General features: G+C 44.5%; 1 protein-coding gene across 1 annotated transcript in view; it reads left to right on the plus strand.

Moving 5' to 3' along the window:
• The window catches only part of VPS50 (VPS50 subunit of EARP/GARPII complex), an 86,286-nt gene extending 83,645 nt beyond the window's left edge, over positions 1-2,641 (plus strand). Inside the window, exon 28 of the mRNA XM_080975640.1 lies at positions 1,916-2,641. Within this exon, the coding sequence (XP_080831766.1) occupies positions 1,916-2,035 (120 nt within the window). The 3' untranslated portion in view covers positions 2,036-2,641. The remainder of the gene's footprint in view (positions 1-1,915) is intronic.
• The last annotated feature ends 13,270 nt before the right edge of the window (positions 2,642-15,911 follow it).

Below are 15,911 nucleotides of genomic sequence, written 5' to 3' on the forward strand. Positions count from 1 at the left end.
GAAAAACAACTGCTTTCTCATTTTCTGGTTATTTATCCTATAACTATTTTTATACCTTGTTTTACTATACACATGAAAGCTTATAGATATTAAACTATTAAATCAATTTATTTTAGAATCATGAAAGTTAGAATAGATCACTGTAAGCCTGTAGATTCATAAACTGCCCTGGGAACTTAATTACATGGGTGGTATGTAAATGCAGTACTGAATAAATTAAGGGACTAAAATGTTCTCCAAGTACCTTCCATAAAAAGCAATCTCTCTTCTCTTACTTGTAGGTTTAGGATTTATCAGATCTAAACAATATCCATGAGGCCACGGCTGTTAAGTTCTTTGGGTGCGCTAATGCAGTCCTACCTTGGAAGTTGAACAGAATCTTTTCTGGAAGTCTGTTCGACTTCCTAAATGTTTGACTTCCAAACCACGGCTTCTGACTGGCTGCAGGAAGCTCCTGCAGCCAATCAGAAGCCGCGGAAGCCGTGTCGGACGTCCAGCTTCTGAAAGAATGTTCAAAAACTGGAACAATCGCTTCCATATCTATATGCTAGGTTGTCCAAGGCTGGCCTAAGTAGACATAAATGAGCCCCAATCATGTTATGCTCTATTGATGATGCGCTACAATTGCAGCACAATAGCTGTGAGTTCGTAAGAGATTCTGGGTGGTAATAGGCTGGGAAGGAGTCCATATGCTTGCACCGAAGGAAACCTGGAAACAAAGTGAATTGGATGTGTCAGAGCTGTGCTTAACTTTTCTCACTCAACGAGACATCTGAGGCACACAGTGCGCAAACCCACCAAAGGTCACCAATTAATCATCCAGAGCAAAAGGGGGAAAAAATGTCTTGGCAGATTATTTTCTTTTAACATTGGATAATAACTCCCTACCTAGCTCCCAGCGACTTCTTCCACAAATCTTGTTTCAGCCTCTTTTCTTTATCCATCCAAATAGTCTGCTTTGGAACTTATATAGCTCTACTAAATGTGAGCCTTTTTAAAAAGTGCTATTTTTGTACACTCCTCATTCTGAGACTATTGCAACTTCTAAACAGTGAAGTTAGAATCCTAGTTATTCTCACCATACATTGGTTGGAACGGTGCATGGTTGCATTTTTATTATTATTTTTAAAAACTTGCAAATGTTGCACTGAGTCAGTAATCCTGGATTGCTCTCAATCTGGCTAGACATTTACTTTTCTTGGATGAGCGTAAACCCACTTTAAGAGCATTTCCACCCTTCTCCCTTACCCAAGAGAAATGTTAAAAGCTTTACCTCTGTTAAATAATCACTCAAATGTTCTGGCAGTGTCTAAAGCAAGAGAGAGCTCTGTTTAAACAGGCAGCTGTGCCCTGGCACATTTCTGTGTTTTTGTAAGAGTTAACAATTATCCTTCTTAAAACACTATTTAAGAAATGTGTTCATCTTTTGATCAGGTACAATATTGCTGAATTCCCCCCCCCCTCAAATCCTTTTAGGTAAAGCTAAATTGGAACTGTGAGCAGAAGCACTAAAAACAGATTTGCCGAAACAGTGTTGTTTTCTTAGTATCTGCTTTCATGGTTGTTTTCAGTCTTAGCCAGTTTCGCATATTTTTCCCCGAAGAATGGAAAATAAATTTTAAGTGCCTTAAGATGTTTAAATATTCACAGAACTGCATCCCATCCAACGCTTGACTAAAACTGTAAGCATTTCCCCGTGATAATCTGCCGTACTTGTTGCAAAACACCCTTCTAAGCTTCACAACCACAAATAATAGCCACATGTGTGGCTTTGAATATTTCTTCAGAAAGTGACAAGTTCTGCCTTGGTGCATTTTCTTCCTTTTCTTTTTCTTTTAGCAATACGTTTCTTATTTTCTGGGCAGTGTCATTCCGCTTGCTTGAAACTAAAATGTGATTTGCTTTCTTTGCCCAGGAGTATTCTGCCAAGCAGTTGACTAATCTGGTGAATGTTTGTCTGGGGACCCACATCAACAAAAAAGCACGACAAAAACTGTTAGCGGCTATCGACGACATTGATAGGCCTAAAAGATAATAGGAGAGAGATTGCAGGGTTTTTGTTTTGTTTTTTTAACCAATGAAGAGAACGAGGGTATCTCTAATGGACTACTGATGGAATTTGGTTAAATTTGGAAAATGTGTGCCGTATTCCTATTGACTTTGAAGGCACTTTGAATCAGTGCGGTGGGCTTTTCAAATGCAATTTTTATACTATCTTTTCTGTTTCTTCAGTTGTCAGGAAGGCACTGTTGTACCATTTTGGCTGTATATTTTCCTTAATTGTGTACTATATGGCTAATCAAAATTAGAAGGAAACAAGCTGAGATATTAATATATTTAGTTGGTGTTTTTTTGTGGGGGGTTTTTTGTGTCTTTTTGTAAAAGGGCTGCTAATGCAGTAGTTCACCCTTCTTTGCTCAGAAGGCGGTTATGAACCCATATAAAGAGAACTTTGTTCAGAGTCTTCAGATTATGAAATGTGCATGTCCTTTAAGAGTGTGCATCAGCAAAATATTACTGTAATGTTTAAGCTCATTGCCTTTTTATTTCCTTGCAAATGTAAGTTCATTTCAGAATGAAATCTGTCTTGTCAAAGGAATTGACCACAAATTATGGGAAAGTAATAAATACTGTACACTAATGCATGGGCTTGTGGAATCTCTTTCTAGTAGCTTACTTTTTTCCACCCTTCATCATGGATGATCTCAAGGGGGGGGGGGGCGGGTTGCAGCATTTAAAATTACATAAATAGCATTTAAACAACAATACTCGGAACGTACAGAATCAATCCATTGTCCCCATACCATTGCACAGATCCGTGTTCCCAGATTATTCAAATGCCGAGAAGAAAAGGAAGGTGACAATGCCAGCTGGATCCCAAAGGGTTGTCATTCCACCATCAAGACGCCATTGCTGACACTCCAGGGTGTGTGAGATCCCAGGATCCCGCTCAGTAATAGAATTTCAAGAAGGAGATCCAAGCATTACTTTATGCTCCCCAGGAAACTCTACTGCTTAGGGGATAAATCTTTTCAGCAGCACATATAAAATCTGAGACTCAATATATTTTAAAAAAAGTATCCATCCTCATATTAAAACTTCTGTGGGCAATGATTTTGAGCTCTGCCGTCTTCATCTATCCAATGGCCACGTGAAGAGTTCATACAGGGGGTGAAGCAGAGCTTTGGTGAATCCATAACATTTATCTGGAATTCAAGGAAGAAAGTGACTAGTGAGGAATAGACCTCACTTTCTCTTGGCAAAATTGCCCTCGCAAAGCAGATTCTTTTTCTCAGCTCCAGCACAATGCATTTCATGCAGAGCGAACAACTGAACCAAAGAAAGGAAATAAAATAATGATTGGATCCGTGAAAAATAAAGTTTGCCTTGAATTTGGACCTCTGGATATTAATGTTGCCATTAGAGATGGACATCTGTCTGTGCTTTTATGTACCTTGAGGGCTGCTGCTCACATTGAGTGATGCTTGAAATAATTCACTTTCTTGGCTCATTGCATACTGCAATTGTATTCCTGTTCGTATCAAGAAGGCAGCACTTTTTCTTATAGCAGTGCTTGTTTCAATATAATGTGGTACCTGTTATCAATTTCTATAAAGGAGAAACCATTTATTAAACTGCTGTGGGCCAGTGAATAGTAACAACACCCCCCTGCCCACAATGTGCATTAATATTCCTCTCCAAGCAAGTAATAATGCTATTTTTCATAGCTAGAGGACTCTCTAGGGCAGGGGTCTGCAACCTTTAAGACAAAAAGAGCCACTTGGACCCGTTTCCGAAGAAAAACAACAACTGGGAGCCGCAAAACAAGCCAAATGTAAATAACCACACATTCTTCCCCTTCCCCCATTCTCTCTCTTTTCCCTGAGTCTATTTCAGATAGCAAAGAGGGGTATGGTACTTCTCATATCCATTTTTTGCAAAGCACCATGTGCATAGAGGGCATTATACAAATCAATACATAGAAAAGTGTCTGTCCCTTCAGTTCAACTCCCTCTCTTTTTACTAACAGCACATATCCATTCCTTCTGCTGGTGCAACTTTCTCATCATTTCTACATAGCAGCATTTATAAACCAGTGCCAGAGAAACTGGGTGAAAGGAAGGTGAGAGGGAAGAGATATGAATATTTATGTGTGTATATGTATACATACATACACCTACACAATTACAGGTTTGAAGCCAACTTAAAATAAAAAGAGCTGGTAAGCAAAGGAATCTGTGGTGCTTTCCATGGGATCCGGGGACATGTCAGCTAATACTCTTTCCTTTCTTCTTCATTTGCTTGTCTCTGCAGCAAATCTCGAGGGGGAAGGGAGAAGGGCAGGAATTGCATAGGCACGAGAGAACGGGGGAAATCCCGCATGCAGGATTTTGGTGCCTAACAGCCCCCCCCCTCTGCAATTGCTCTCGTGCTCCCCCGCCTCTCTCTGAGGCCGAGATGCTGCATCACGGCACCTGCTGGCTACCTCTGGACCCCCTCCTCGTCACTGACATAATTCACCCCTTCCTCCCTGACAGGGAGGGCGGGCCCATTTTGTGGTTCACCTCAGGTGCTCTCCCTCAACTCGGCGGCCACTCAGAAGCAAGGCACAGAAAAGGATCCCGAAGCACCTCCGCCACCCCTCACACACACACACAAACACACACACACAAAAACCCCGCCCCGCCATTTCCCTTGAGCGCGCGCTCTCTTTCTCCCTCGCCTCAGGTGAGGCAGAACTTCCCTCTGGCGGCAGAAGCAGCAGCAGCCCTTCTCCGGCCGCCGCCACCTCCTCCTCCATCCCAGCAGCCGCCGCCTCTTGAGCTCCGCTGCCGCCACCGCCTTGCTTTGCCCGGCTCGGCTGCCCAGCTCCATCCCCCTCCTCTTTCTGGCGCTTCTGCTTTTCTGCTCAGGGTCCCCGAGGATCTGCGGAGCTGCGGCAAAGGTGTAAGAGCCGCATGCGGCTCCGGAGCCGCGGGTTGACGACCCCTGCTCTAGGGACACAGCTTATCAACAGGTTGTAAACAGCAGCATATGGGAATATTTAAGAGTTAGAGTTTGGCAGAAGCAGACATCAAATCACTAACCAAATACCAAGTTTACTGGGCTACAAGACATGTACGTGTGTGTGTGTGTGTGTGTGTGTGTGTGTGTGTGTGTGTAACCTGCAATAACATCTGCTTTATGTTTCTTAGCCTTGTTGTATATCTCTAAACAGCAGGTGTGGAGAAGCTGTGGCCCTATAGAGATTTGACTACATCACCTCTGATCGTTTACTATGCTGGCTGGGGTTGATGGAAAAGACGTCAGCCTACATAGGAGCAAACTCCTAGGGACTGAGGTCCCATTGCCCCCCCCCAAAAAAAAATATTTGAGGGGGCCAGCCACCACCACCCCAGTTGATGGGCATTGCCATGCAAATGGTATCCGCCACGTCTTGTGATCAATTATGTGGGGCAAGGCTTACCTGCCCCATCCCCAATCTTTTATTCAAGTTGGCACCGCTGTCAGCCTATAACATTCTTCCATGCCAGTCCATGTGTTGGTTGGGTTTGCCAAAGCAGCATATTGGTTCAGCGTGTGACTTACGAACTGGAATGTTCCTGTTTTTCCACTTCCACTGCACCACACATTCGGTCGAGCTACTTCAGCATCTGTCGTCGTGGGAATAATACGGACTTACTTTGTAGCCTTTCCTTAATGATTACTGGCCTAATTTAGATGAAACTCGCTTCGGAATAAAGGCAGGAGGAGAGCATCACATCAGTGGCACAGCTGTTAGGCAAAGAAGGCACATAGATTCAGATCGGCTGCCAAACTCTTGCAAGTGAGTAGAAAGAATGAAGGGGGGTTCCTGAATTTAACTCTATTTCACTAAGAGGCTTGGGGCTGTCAAAAATGTAGGTGTGCTGCAGCAGGAAAAAAATAATGCCCTAATCAGTTTTTATTGAGAATCTTGGACGTTTTCCCCTCAATGAAAGAGCTTCCGTAAAGTTCATGGGAACAATAGGGGAAGGGCCTTAGCTCAGTGACAGCGCATCTGTTTTGCATGCAAAAGCCCCCATATTCAATTCCTGGCATCCCCCGGTAGCACTTGGAAATGTCTTGGAGCTAACCCCCCCCCCATTGATCTTCCCTTCTACTACACCACTAATGAGGGGACGCGAGTGGCACTGTGTGTTAAAACCACAGAGCCTAGGACTTACCGATCAGAAGGTCCGTGGTTTGAATCCCTGTGACGGGGTGAGCTCCCGTTGCTCAGTCCCTGCTCCTACCAACTTAGCAGTTTGAAAGCACGACAAAGTGCAAGTAGATAAATAGGTACCGCTCCAGCGGGAAGGTAAACGGCTCTGGTTCACCAGAAGCGGCTTAGTCATGCTGGCCACATGACCCGGAAGCTGTACGCCGGCTCCCTTGGCCAATAAAGTGAGATGAGCGCCGCAACCCCAGAGTCGGCCAGGACTGGACCTAATGGTCAGGGGGCCCTTTACCTTTACTTTTTACACCACTAACGGAGCGAAGGACGAAAAGGACAGGAATTCTGGTCATATCTACTTCTGAGTGAATATGCTTAGGAATAGGCACTATGTGGTTGCTTTTTGTTGTTGCAATTTCTTTGGTGTGTTTGCCTGCCGGCTTAAAATTGAGCTGTGGCTCATTTCAACTTCTTTTCACTTGTTCTCTATTATTATTATTATTATTATTATTATTATTATTATTATTATGTAAGGATAGAAATAACATCACCTCTGTGAATTAGCTTGACCGCTGAGTTGCTCCATGGTCTTCAGCTGCCAACACTGGCTGGTATGTTTAAGGTAAGCCAAATGATTCAACTGCTGCCAAAACTTTTTTTTGCGGTTCTTTCTTCAAGCTAGCAGAACTGTCAGTAGAAATATCTTTCTTTGAACTGTAGATTTTGGAGAACCACCCCCACTATACATATATATATTCAAGCTGTTTGCAAAGTCCTTTTTCTGGGAACTGGTTTATTTATTTTAGGGCCTTAATATTGATTGGCATTGTATGGCAGCCAGTGTATTTGGCCATAATTCTGTGAAAAGTACATACACAAGAACATATGTTGATCAGGTCTATTTGGCAGTGGTGACGATTTGGATCTTGTTACAGGAGGCACTAAGGCTATAATTTGGTTTTACTCTCTGACGTTACAGTGCTCAAAATCTATACACATCTTGAAAACAAAAGGCCTATATTTAACCAGCATTACCCAACACGGATGAAGTAGAGGTGGATGGGATCTGCCACCTTGAGAATTCGAAAACATTCAACTGATGAGTTGGGATCTGCATGCTCTTCTGAATAATTGTTCAGACCAGTGCTTTTTTCTAAAAAAATATTTTTGGGGGTACTCTAATTTTCCTACTCATATTGAAATACTGCCCCTCAATGAAGCCAAACCTAGATTCACAAAATGTTTAGGGGTACGTGTACCCCTGCCTCCCCCCAGAAAAAAAAGCACTGGTTCAGATTGGTGAGTTTCCACCTTGGAGCCAGTTGCCAACCTCCCCTTCTTGGGCAAGGCTCTTAAGCAGGTAGTTGTGGACCAGATCCAGGCGCTCTTGGAGGAAACTTACTTTCTAGAGCCACTGCAACTGGGGTTTAGGCTCACTTTTCCCACAGAAACTGCTTTGGTTGCCCTGTATGTTGACCTCTGTCGGGAGGGGGGGGGGAATGTGTCCTTGTTAATGCTCCTCAGTGTCAGTGTCTCAACAACGGTATCCTTCTAGAGTGGCTGTCCGAGTTAGGGGTGGGTGGCATCACTTTCCAGTGCTTCCATTCTTATGTGGATGGTCATTTCCAGAGGGTGGGGCAAGATGGTTTGAGCATATAATCCACTGCACCACATATTTGGTCGAGCTACTTCAGCATGCCACTGAAGGGGCCTTTTCTGTGGTGGCTCCCTGCTTGTGGAATGCTATCCCCAGGGAGCCATCATTACGTATCTTTTTCGTGCCAGGCAAAAAAATTCCTCTTCTCCCAGGCATTTGGCTAATTAAACAATTGATGGCCTTTTAAATTGTGTACGGGGGAACAGGGTCTGTGTTAGGTATTTGTGTGTTTTTATATTGTAAATCCATGGATGAAGCATGGTATAGAAAATTAATTAATTAATGATGATGATTTGCAGGACCTATTCTAGGCAACGTGTCGAGTGTACAGACGTCAAAGCTGCCTTCTGCAGAGATCAGCTGCCCTATTGAACTGCTCACAGAGAATTCTGATGTACAGCTGGTCCAGCAGAGTGGAACTTGCCACTCATCAGCTGATGGGCAGTGATTTCAAAGCGGCTTTCTGCACAGATTGGCTGCTGATGGGGTTTGGCCAGCTCAGCAAAGTGCAAAGCATAGGGCTGGCAAAGCTGCTTTCTGCCAGGATCAACTGTGCAATTGAATTCAGCTGATGGCCAGTTACTTCAATCCTCCTTTTATGCAGGGATTAGTTGGATGATCTAGTTGCCCATGGGAAACCTGGTCACACAGCTGATCCAGAAGTGTGTCTGCCTGTCCAACACCTGACACCTGGGGCTGGTTGGCCCTGGTTGAGGAAAATGGCCTTGTCTGCCTGACCGCCCGTCCCTCCACCTTATCCTTTAAAACAATTGCCACAGGCTAACACGTTCAGAAGTTGAAATTACTTCCTCTGGCCCTCTGACTTTGGCATTTGTGCTCAGTTAATCTGGCTCAATGAGCAACAGAATTGCTCAGAATTAAGTAGATGGCTCAAGCGGATTCAAATGTCTGGTGTGCATGTCCTCATTTCATCAGGGCTAATTTTTGCATTAGCTGCATCTTAAAGAAGCGAATTATCTGCATTATTATAACCATCTTCCTGAGCCCTAATGAATCACTGTCAGGGTTTGAATTGGGTTTTTTTAAAAAGCCAGATGCTCTGCCAGCATGGAATCAACAGGATCGGCCGAAAGTCTGAAGGGAAAAGGGAAAAAGGAACTCAGTTCATGGCTGCATCCAGGAGAGGTTGAGGGGTCCTCCCATCACAAATGTTGTTCCAGACTCAGAACACTTACACCTCCATCACCTCTGACTGGAACCAACACCAGGAAGGCACATTCCGGAACATTTTGGGCTGCCTTTTTGGAAAAGATTCATCTCTTTCAGGCAGGACCTGAAACATCTCATCGCTTCCACAGATTTTCATTCTTTACTTCGTGTAAATCATGCCCATCTAAGTGCAGGTAAACAACAAGAGAAGCAGAAGTACTCTGAAAAGCGCAAAAGGGAAACACACACACACACACTTTAAGATAAATCCTTTTGAAAATGAAAAACAATAAACCCTAACTCTTTCAACAATAATTGAGGTGGGTATGATTGTAAGGTCATTTTCCGAATGGCATATGTAGTGTCTCCCTCTGCTCCTCTCGAAAAACCACAGCTCTGAATGATTATATGTGATTGAGAGAAGCTGTTCGTGCCGCGTCGTCGGATGAAAATGGCCAATTTGCTTTGGGCCACGTGGGGGGAGGTTTAAATTTTTGCCTTGCTATTACATGTTCCAAGAGCAGGGTAACCTGAAGTCTGACAAATTTCTTTTATTTTGTTGCCTAAAAATGTACATCAGCTCATGGACAGAGTAGGGGGAGGGGGGGGGGAGAATGAATCTATGATAAAATGTATTTTTCAGATGATGATGATGAAATTCACCTCTCTTCTTTCTTTCACTTCTAATTAATTTAGCAATAGCAAAATCAGGTTTTCAACCAGTCCGGAATTCAGTTTGGGTGCATCTTTATCTTCCGTAACAAATAATTAAAGATTATTTTAAACTGATACCCCACTTGGGACTCAGTAAAGCTTCTACCCCTCCTAAAGACTTTATTTTTTTATTTAAAACACACACACACACACACACACACACACAAATCCCTGTGAGGCTAAAATGGGAGGAATCATTTTCCAGTATCCCTTTGCAACTTGCTTCTCTTCACCATTTTATGTCCAGGCTAAACAAACCCAGCTTCTTCAACTTTCCTCACAGGTCTTGCTCCCTCCAAACCCTTTTCACCCTTCTCTTGGCATATCCCACTTTGCCAGTGAGTTAATTTTATTGTAACCCGGCAGTACACAGTGCCAGTTCAGGAGGACCCTCAATGCCACCCCCATGCCGCTGAACACAATGAGATGGCCTTTGGAGTAAGGTATTTATTGGCACTTTGCTTCCAATCTCAGATTTTTTCCCCAGTGCTGGATCTACGATTTTTTTTGCCAAAGGAGGCAAAAGTCTGCACTGATGCCTCCCTCTCCTGCAAGTTCATATCTGCCCTGCCGCTACCCGCAGAAGAAGCGGGCAAAAAGTTTCCTTCTCTGGGGCCAGCAGGGGACAAACAAAAGTTTTTTTCCACTCCCAGTTTCCTTCTGATGGATAATGAAGGGCAGAAAATCACCACAGAGGGACACAGGTTCGTGTCCCCTCACACACCGTGAAGAAGATGCCTTAAGGCAAATCCTCAAATGACTAACTTCCTTATATCTGAATTATAAGCTCTGCTATTACACCGTTCTGTGGCAGCCTCCTAAACCTGCTGCCTAACAGAGGTTTGGGACTATAACTCCCATCAGCCACACTAAGCTGAAGCTGTTGGGAGTTGTAGTCCAATGCAAATTCTTTGGGACACCTAGTTGGAGAAGGCTGTTCTACCCAGGGCAGCTTGCGGGGAGAATGCTGTAGAGTGCCCTGCCTAACGTGATGCATTGGGCTTGTTTTTCATTAAAGACAAGGACCCTCTCTGTGGTTTCAGTGTGCCTGTGGAATGCCTTCCCTCTGAGGGGCAGCTGGGTGGAGCTTGGATAACAGCTGCTGGGAATTGCAAGTGGAAAGAGCCTTGTTGCGCCCGGGTCCTGCTTGGGGGAGTTCCATAGGTATCTGCATTGTGAGAACAGGATGCTGGACTAGATAGGACTTTGGCCAGATCCAGCTGGACTCTTTATGTGCTCGCATAGCTGACGCTGACCTTATTGACTTTTTGATACCGGATTAAAACACATCTCTTTTCCCAGGTTTATGTTTGGGCTTTGATGTAACACTGCCTTTTGCTGACTGAGGATCCGCCTGTACTAAAATTAAGACAAGTGCTTTTTGTGTGTGTCAGGGAACTGCCATCAGTGCCGGAGGGAGAGAACAAAATCCAGAGGGATTCCGGAGAGCGTCCCGGGATTGGGAGAGACAGCCCATCTTCTGGGGAAGAGAATCAGCGTAGCACCAGTGGAGAAGGGGGGCAGGTGGGGGAAGCGGTGAGGCGGTCCCATGACTCCTTGCCGGGGACCAGCAGGGAGAGTAGAGCTCCTCCGCTGCCTACGCCCTCCTTGCGCAGAAGGCTTTCGCGCAGAGAAAGTAGGAGGAGACTAGGCGTCAAAGAGCTTCTTTGCTGGAAGAAGTTTAAGAAACGCCCACTGACGGATTCTGACAGCGATTGAGACATGTCGGAGCCAGCCGTGACAAAGTGGCGAAGTTTAGCATAAAATTATGACACAGAGAGCCAGCAATATTTTCATGATGGTAGGAGCAGCTCCCTTTCCTCCCTCTCCTCCTGCAGCCTTTTTTATTATCCTTTGTCCTCTCTCCAGCCGCATGGCTGTTTTCCAATGTCTCACGTTACCTCATCCGGTCAAGGCTTTTATTGCCCCCAACACCTTATAAGGTCAATCACTGCCCAGAGGAAACACAGCTCCAATACATTCCAATACATTGTAAAGCTCAGAGTGCTGGTCAGCCGAGGTCAGGGGGCACCCTGCAATATTACAAGCCTTTACCGTGGCTTTATGACTCCCACATGCCCTCTTTCTTTATTTTATATCAGAGTCAATACGTGATAAGCGACTCTTTGACACCGGAAGCGGCCTGCGGACTGGAGAACCATGCAGTACATATAGAAATTAAATAAGGAATACAACACAAATAATGCAAATACAACACAAAATAATGCAAATAGCTACTATAATGATCACTAAAATCCGGAAGCCAAGAATATAAGAATTCTGATTCCAAGCTGCATGGTAGGCTTCCTGTAAGAGAACAAGAGCTATTAAAAGTGAAATTCAATGTATATTGACAGTTTGGATATATGCCCCATGATTCTTTCCCCTCCTTAATTTGAAGATAACAAAAAGTTTGCTTAGGGGATATAATATTAGTAAATTGAAAAGATCCATTGACAGGCACACCATGAAGCATTATGCCTGAATGACTGGCATACACACCCAACATTTAGAAGCATGGAATAAACTGGCAAACATAATCATATCTTGTACAAAAATATCATCCCTCCATATCTTATGATAATTTTCTCCCCTAAAAGTCTTATTCAACAACGCTGTTCTTCTAGTTCGAAAGTGGCTGAGCCGTGGATACTGCCAGCCAGAGTAGGAAGCTGACGACAGCTGCTTGCCAGCCGATGAGGTGAAATATGGTGGTTTCAACTGGACTGGTCGTCTGCTTCTCTTCCTTGTATAACGGTGCAGCAAAGGATGGCAAGGCAAATGGTTAGGAAGGCAAACACTGCCAGATGCAGTTCGTGTGCAGCACCTCTAGGTGGCGCATGCGGAAAGGTTTCAATGCTTCACTCACAAAATGTTGACAAAGTGTAGGGGAGTTCCGCATGCCTTGAGGCAGGACAACCCACTGATATCGCTGGGTGGGCTGCGAATTGTGATATACTGGCAATGTAAAAGCAAACCGTTCCCTGTCTGCTGGAGCCAGTGGGATGAAGATGGTTCAATGTGGCCGAAAGTCAATTGTTCAGAAATAAGCTGTTCAGAGATAGCTGGTGCCGCTGCTGCGGATTTTTCTTTTGGTAGAGGCCACTGTTCTACCCCCACTGGGGTATCGGTGATCCTGGTTTGCCACACTGGAAACAAGTTGTATCAGTGGCTACAGGCTGGTTTTCATTTAGCACTGCTGCCAGCAGATGAGCCTTGTGGCTGGCTGTTCCGACAGACTGACAAATGCGAAGCATGGCTGCTGTGTCTGTGGCAGGATTGTGTATTATCGGTCGTAACGCAACCTTACAATCCTCATTGGCATTTTCAAAGGCCAATTGTTTGATAATTATTTGTTTGGCTTCAGGATTTTCAATTTGGCGACTCACTGCTGTAAGCAGCCTGTCCATAAAGGAAGAATATGATTCTCTTGCCTCTTGCCTGATTGAACCCCACCTTGACTGAATACTGGTGGGTTCTGGGATTTTTCTCATTGCTTGTTTAGCAGCAAGAGCAGTGTCCCTCAATAAGATTTGCAGCAGTGTGGTTTGCACTGAAGCTTGAGCGAAGGGACCACGCCCCAACATGGCATCTAAGACGTCTGCGAGGGTAACATTTGGATTATTTCCTCTGACTTGTTGTAACAAGGCTGGAGCATAAGCATGGCAGGCAGTTTCCCATTCGTGGGCAAACAAAACACCAGCTGATGGGGGCAACACTGTATGGGCCAAAAGCTTTATGTCCTCTGGAACCAAGAGCTGGGCTAATGTGGCTTCTAAAAGCGCCTGCGTATATGGGGCTTGGAGTCCATTGGCCTTTACTGACTGTTGCAGCTCTCTCAGAATCTTAAAGTCAAAAGGTTGGTGTTGGGCTTGGGTGCCTGCCGGGGCACCAGCAGGGGGCACAATAACAGGGAATGCCATAGTATCCTGAATTAAGGAAGAGGCAAGGACTGCACGTTGAAAAGGTTCTGGTTCTGGTTCTGCCGCTGAAAGATTAGGATCGTTGCCAGCCAGACCACGGTATTTTTGCAGGATTGGGTCCTCAGGTAAGGAACTGTAGTCTGGAGGTTTGGGGTCTGGAGCTGCTGGCAAGGCGAGTATTGGAACAGACTCTAACACAGCAGGCTGAATTAAAGAAGCTGAAGGTTGTGTTGGCAATGCAGCCATGGATATATTTTTTGGTGATAAAGAGTCCATGGCGTAACGAACCTTGCACCATGCATTTAGAATCCGAACACTTATGCTGGGGTGCCCATGAAAATGTTCCCCGATCTTGTCCCAAAGTTTTAATTCCCAAGTCCCATCTGCAGGAAACCAGGGGGAACGCTCTTCGATAGCCAGAATGAGCTGTATTAAATCACCCTCAGGAACTTCCAATTCATTGGAGGAGAGGAGAAATTTTAAGTCTTTTAAAAATTTCTGTTGGGGAGCAGACAAAGAGCTGCCCATTTTTCTAAAATCAATATAAATAAGGGATCGGAACTCACCGGGATCTTTTTAAGATGATTAGCGCTTGAAGCCCTTTCCGGGCGTAGTGAGCCGATGATATCCTTTGCTAGGATCGATAAACCTCACACGGTTTCCTTTTAAAACCTCAGTCTGCCTCAGACTGTTTTCTTTAAGTTGCCTCTTCTTAGTCCTCAGACGTATTCTTTTATTCAGCCTCACACGGGGCACCACTTGTCGGAGCCAGCCGTGACAAAGTGGCGAAGTTTAGCATAAAATTATGACACAGAGAGCCAGCAATATTTTCATGGTGGTAGGAGCAGCTCCCTTTCCTCCCTCTCCTCCTGCAGCCTTTTTTATTATCCTTTGTCCTCTCTCCAGCCGCATGGCTGTTTTCCAATGTCTCACGTTACCTCATCCGGTCAAGGCTTTTATTGCCCCCAACACCTTATAAGGTCAATTACTGCCCAGAGGAAACACAGCTCCAATACATTCCAATACATTGTAAAGCTCAGAGTGCTGGTCAGCCGAGGTCAGGGGGCACCCTGCAATATTACAAGCCTTTACCGTGGCTTTATGACTCCCACAGAGACAGCCACGGGTGAGTGGCTGTCTGCACAGAAAAGGTTCACTCAGGCAATCCAGCCAGGTGTTTGCACCGGCTTACGCACGAGCAACCCCTAGAACCATTACAGTGTGTGTGACAATATTCATTACTGGAGAGTATTGGTGCCTCTTTTTCTGCTGCCCATGTCAGCCATTTTCTACTGTCACCGATGGCACTTTTATCAAATAATGAGTACCGGCACCTCATTTTTTACCAGAAGAAAAAGAAAAGCACTGACTTAAAATGTTTAAATCATGGTTTTCATTTTTAAAAAATTGATTTTGGTACATTTGATTGTTTTATTCCTGTTATGATGGAACTCATCCTGGTATTGATGATTGATTGAAGGACATGCTAGGAATCAGCCGAATGAATTTCTCCACACACCCACACATAGCTTGTTCCATTTTCCTGCAATTTTATCTTGTCACAGGGAGCCTTTCTTTTAAAAGGATGCTAAAATGCCACACTGTGAGATGGAATCCTTTGGAACACACCCTATGAATGTTAGCTGGAGACATGAATGCCTGGTGTCTGCCTAACAATGCCACAAACATTATTATATTCCCTCTCCAACTTTTCATGCTTCTCTCTCTTTCTCACCATCTCATTTCATTTTGTTCTCTCGTTCTTTACCTCTTCTATCTATTCCCTTTTTCATTTATCCCAGTGATATAATCTGATATTGTTTTGTATGTGTGTGTGTGTGTGTGTGTGTGTGTGTGTGTGTGTGTGTGTGTCCTCAATGTGGCACACCACTTTGGCTGAAATACAATACAGTCCTTGCACGTCGTGGAGAGATCTGCTGCGTTCTGAGGCAGGTGAGACAGAGCACATTTTCACAGCCCAGCTATCCACAAAGTCTTATTCTATCAGCACTTGAAACAGCCTGGCTGGAGATAGTTCTAAGTCACTCCTGTTATTCCTCCTTTCCCGTCCCCTACTTTGTCTCTTTCAAAAGTTTGTGCTGGCTGTGATTTTGGAAGGGTTGCTCTGAGGCTGGAAGACCAGGCTCTCTTTTCTCAGCAGCATTGCACACAGTGGGTAGTTTGAAGAAGATTATGCCTTAAAGAGTAGAATAAAACGCTGCACTTAAAAGAGTTCAGGAGATGAACCACC

Source organism: Podarcis pityusensis, assembly GCF_964106645.2.
Source record: "Podarcis pityusensis genome assembly, chromosome: 12".
NCBI classification, from domain to species: domain Eukaryota; kingdom Metazoa; phylum Chordata; class Lepidosauria; order Squamata; family Lacertidae; genus Podarcis; species Podarcis pityusensis.